The following is a 5,174-nucleotide window of genomic DNA, read 5'->3' on the forward strand; positions in this document are numbered from 1 at the left end:
GACCATTTCCTCCTAGCCATGACAAAGCTAAGAGGTTGAATTTCTCCATCTGCAAGCTGTTGGCTAGAGAAATGCTGCCCTTCTACCTAGTGGACACAGAGGATTTTCGAGACCTTATGTCCGTTGCAGTTACTTCTCAAAGAAAGCTGTGCCTGCGCTACACCAGCATGTCGCACACAACATCACCGCTTCCTTGAGAAACTCTGTGTGTGACAGGGTGCATTTCACCACAGACACTTGGACGAGTAGACATGGACATGGGCATTATATGTCGGTGACTGGGCACTGGGTAACTACGGCAACATCAGGAGAAGGGGCTGCTGTCCAAGTCTTGCCATCCCCACGAGTTGCTGGTCGATCCTCTGTATCTAGAAGTTCCTCCACTGCTTCTGCCTCCTCAACCTCCTCTCGGTCCTCCACCTGCACCCAAAGCCTGTCTGGTAATGCCACCTGCATTGTAACTGTGCAGAAGGAATCCTGCACACCTCCTCACTATGCTGTCACCAGGGCTCAACGGCATCAGGCAGTGTTTACATTGAAATGTCTGGGAAATGTGAGTCACACAGCTGAGGAGTTGTGGTCAGCTCTGGAGACCGAGTTCCATCAATGGTTGTCTCCACTCAACCTGCAGCCAGGGAAGGCTGTGTGCGACAATGCCGCAAACCTGGGTGCGGCCCTACGCCGGGGCAATGTCACACACGTGCCTTGTATGGCTCACGTTTTGAACCTGGTTGTCCAGCAATTTTTATCCCACTATCCTGGACTAGATGGGCTTCTGCAGAGGGCATGGTTGCTGTGTGCTCACTTCTGCCGTTCGCATCCCGCAGCTCGACGACTTGCATCTCTACAAAAGTCGTTGGGCCTGCCAGTTCACCGGCTGAAATGCGATGTGCCCACACAGTGGAATTCAACTCTGCACATGTTGCAGCGACTTTGGCAGCACCGACGAGCCCTGTTGCAATACGTTATGACGTATAGCCTGGGCCAACGAGATCAAGAGGTGGGGCAAATCACGCTGCAGCAGTGGTCTCAGATCAGAGACCTATGCACCCTTCTGCACAGTTTTGAAATAGCAACGAAGATGTTTAGTGCTGACGATGCCATTATCAGCATGACCATTCCAGTGATTTACATGCTGGAGCACACCTTACACAGTGTTCGGAGTCAGGTGGTGGAACAAGAGGAGGAGGAGGAGGAGGAACAGGAGGAGTCGTATGTGGAAGGGATCATATCTCCAAGGTCAAGAAGGTTGGCAGCACCAAGGCGGCTGGCATTGGAGGCTGGGGGAGAAGGATTACCGAGGGCGCATGGTAGCAGCCAAACTGTTGAGGAAGGTGCAGGAGGCGAGGAAGAGGAGGACAAACTGGCACTGGGCATGGAAGACTCATCAGACAAGGGAGACCTTGACCAAATTTCTGTTGTGCGAGGTTGGGGGGAGAGGGCAGACGAAGGAAGCATGATTCTCACCTCGCCAACACCAAGACAACAAGGACTTGTTCCTCCTAGATGCGCAAGACACATGAGTGCCTTCTTGCTGCACTACCTGCAACATGATTGTCAGAATCTGAAGTGAGGCTATGTGCACACGTCAGGTTTTTTGTGCAAAATTTTCCTGAGATTTTCCTGAGGAGAAATTGGCACCACTCCCAGGAAAACCGCATGCGTTTTTTGTGCGTTTTTTGTGCGTTTTTTATGCGTTTTTTTACATGCGTTTTTTTACATGCGTTTTTTATGTGTTTTTTACAGCAGATAAAATTGGTTGAAAAAAAAAAAACCCATGAGTTCATTTCCTGGTCCAACCCCTCTTCACCATTTAGCTTCCTTGTTGAATTCAAGATGCCGCACCATCGTCTAACTCCAGAACAGAACTGCCTACTGTTGCATACGGCACTACTTTTGCTGCACCACTACAGCGAGCTGGTAAGAAAATGTCATTAGATGTGAACACTTTCCGTATTAGGCTGGGTTCACAATGTGTACAGCAGCCCGTTCAACACATACGTTCACGGTCTGCTGCAACGTAAGTGCTGACTTTGGCACATCACTAACGCAGATGGAGCATCTGCTAGCTACATCTGCGCTAGCAGTGACAGACACGGAAACGCTGCAGTCAGAGTCTAGAGGTCCGACCGTCACTCAAATGACGGCACATGGCTAGTGATGTCAGACATAGGAGTCAATGGTGGCGCTAGCGGACTACGTTTCACCGCATTATGCAGCGGTGTTACGAAGTCCGTCAAAACGGACTGGGGGAACGCAATGTGAACCCAGCCTTGCCAGCTGTATAACATGTGTTGTACAGTTCCATGTAATAACACATACTATATTCTCCCATAGGAGCAATCGCGGAGAAGAAGGGATAGCAGACGGCAAAAAAGGATGTGGGTTCATCCCATCATTCATGAACGGGAGGAAAAGGGACACTTCCATGTTCTTTATCGTGATTTAAGGAGGTAAGATATAGTGAGAAATGGTATATTGACAGCTGTGTTTCTTTGTACCTTTTTTTGATATATACAACATACATTATGTGTGTGTTTAAAATTAAAGTTTTATGTTCCTTTTTATTTTCAGCTTTCCAGATAAATTTTCTCAGTTTTGCCGTCTTTCCATTGAGGCATTTGATCGTCTTCTAATTCTTCTTGGTCCACACCTCACTTACGAAGATACGGTCATGCGAAGAGCGATCTCTGCAGAAGAAAGGCTGCTCATCACCTTGCGGTAAGGCCTTGCTGCTAGTGCACCCCTAAATGCTGCCACAAATGCTGCCTGTTTAATCCGTAATGCTGCCGCTATGCTGCGAGTGCCCCCATAATGCTGCCAGTTTCCCTCATAATGCTACCGCAATGCTGCGAGTGCACCGGTTCCCTCATAATGCTGCCGCTATGCTGCGAGTGCACCGTTTCCCTCATAATGCTTCCCCAATGCTGCGAGTGCACCGTTTACCTCATAATGCTGCCCCAATGCTGCGAGTGTACCCTGTTTCCCTCATAATGCTGCTGCAATGCTGCCTGTGTCCCCATAACGCTAGTGGCCATGATGTGGATGTTTTATCTTGCAACACAATTTGTGTTGGTAGGTTTTCTAAATTTTTTTTTTTCTTTCTTCAGGTTTTTAGCCACAGGAGAGAGCTACACATCCCTGCACCTCCAATTTAGGGTTGGCAAATCGACCATCTCGCAAATTGTACGGTGCACATGTACCGTCATCTGGCAGAAGTTGCGGCCCATCGTGATGCCTTGCCCAACCGAGGAGACTTGGCTGCAGGTTGCAGCAGGCTTTCAAACTGTGGCCAATTTCCCCAACTGCGTAGGTGCTGTTGATGGCAAACATGTGAGAGTGCTAAAGCCACCAAGATCAGGATCACGCTTCTTTAATTATAAGAAGTATTTTTCAGTGGTCTTGATGGCGGTGGCTGACGCACATTACAAGTTTGTTGCCATCGACGTTGGTGCCTATGGTAGTACTGGGGATTCTCGGGTGTTGCAATCATCACAGATTGGACTTCAAATTCTTCGAGATGGCGGCACGCTCCCAGCCCCTAGACCTTTGCCAGGTTCCACACATCCAGTACCCTTTGTGATGGTATCGGATGAGGCATTTCCCTTGAAGCCCCACCTGCTGCGCCCATACCCACGAAGAGCACTGGATGACCGGCGGAGGATTTTTAATTATAGGCTGAGCCGTGCACGAAGATATGTGGAATGTACCTTCGGGATCATGTGTAGTCGGTGGAGGATCTTTCACACTGCCATCCAGTTAGATCCGGAGACCGTGGACACTGTGATAAAGGCATGCTGTGTGCTCCACAACTATGCTCGGGAATACAGCACTGAGGTAGTTGAGGAATTACAGGTGTCAGAATTAGATGCAGTGGACAACTTTGGTCAAGGAAGGCAATGTAACACGGGTGTGCGTGTGAGAGAAACCTTTGCAGACTACTTCATGAGTCCTGAAGGTGCCGTGCACTGGCAATACTCTTGTGCCGGTGTTGAGCTGCCTGAACTGCAGAGAATATCTGATGCCTAAACAGAATCAAGGCCCAAGACTGGACGTGAGATATAACAGCACAGAACATATGACGGCTGAACCCTATCCACTAATGAACCAGTCTGTACGGCACAGATGCTAACACCTGTGAAAATGTGAGGCGTAATCCCTATCAATCGTCGCCAAATCCCTATCTACCAAGGCCCCTTTTTAATTAATCTAATTGTAAACATTGCTAATAAATAAAAAATATTATTTAAACAATAATCGTTTCCATGTTGTTATTGTTTACCGTTGCTTAATCAGATCCCATTTCCGAGCTTCTTATTTTTATGATAATAAGAAATCTGAGTAGTTAAAATAATTTTTTTTAATAAAGTAAAAGAAAAATTAATTACATTAACCCCTCTGTGACCTTAGACGTACTATCCCGTCGAGGTGCCCTGGGCTTATCTGACCCTGGACGGGATAGTACGTCATAGCCGATCGGCCGCGCTCACGGGGGGAGCGCGGCCGATCGCGGCCGGGTGTCAGCTGCTTATCGCAGCTGACATCCGGCACTATGTGCCAGGAGCGGTCACGGACCGCCCCCGGCACATTAACCCCTGGCACACCGCGATCAAAGATGATCGCGATGTGCCGGCGGTGCAGGGAAGCACCGCGCAGGGAGGGGGCTCCCTGCGGGCTTCCCTGAGCCCCCCGCAGCAACGCGATGTGATCGCGTTGCTGCGAGGGTCTCCTCACCTCCCTCCCTGCTCGAGCCCCGGATCCAAGATGGCCGCGGATCCGGGTCCTGCAGGGAGGGAGGTGGCTTCACAGAGCCTGCTCAGAGCAGGCACTGTGAAGGCTGCAGCGCTGCATGTCAGATCAGTGATCTGACAGAGTGCTGTTCAAACTGTCAGATCACTGATCTGTGATGTCCCCCCCTGGGACAAAGTAAAAAAGTAAAAAAAAAATTTTCCAAATGTGTAAAAAAAATAAAAAAAAATATTCCAAAATAATGAAAAAAAAAAAAAAATATTATTCCCATAAATACATTTCTTCATCTAAATAAAAAAAAAAAACCAATAAAAGTACACATATTTAGTATCGCCGCGTCCGTAACGACCCGACCTATAAAACTGTCCCACTAGTTAACCCCTTCAGTAAACACCGTAAGAAAAAAAAAAAAAAACGAGGCAAAA

At 48.4% G+C, this 5,174-nt stretch overlaps 1 protein-coding gene across 1 annotated transcript; it reads left to right on the forward strand.

Moving 5' to 3' along the window:
* Positions 1–1,796: 1,796 nt before the first annotated feature.
* On the forward strand, positions 1,797–4,257 carry LOC138674181 (uncharacterized). The gene is made up of 4 exons (XM_069762091.1): positions 1,797–1,920; positions 2,338–2,453; positions 2,575–2,721; positions 3,111–4,257. Exons 1-4 carry the CDS (start codon positions 1,837–1,839, stop codon positions 4,027–4,029), a joined length of 1,266 nt encoding a protein of 421 aa, XP_069618192.1. The 5' UTR covers positions 1,797–1,836; the 3' UTR covers positions 4,030–4,257.
* The last annotated feature ends 917 nt before the right edge of the window (positions 4,258–5,174 follow it).

This window comes from Ranitomeya imitator, chromosome 4, assembly GCF_032444005.1.
Source record: "Ranitomeya imitator isolate aRanImi1 chromosome 4, aRanImi1.pri, whole genome shotgun sequence".
NCBI classification, from domain to species: Eukaryota; Metazoa; Chordata; class Amphibia; order Anura; family Dendrobatidae; genus Ranitomeya; species Ranitomeya imitator.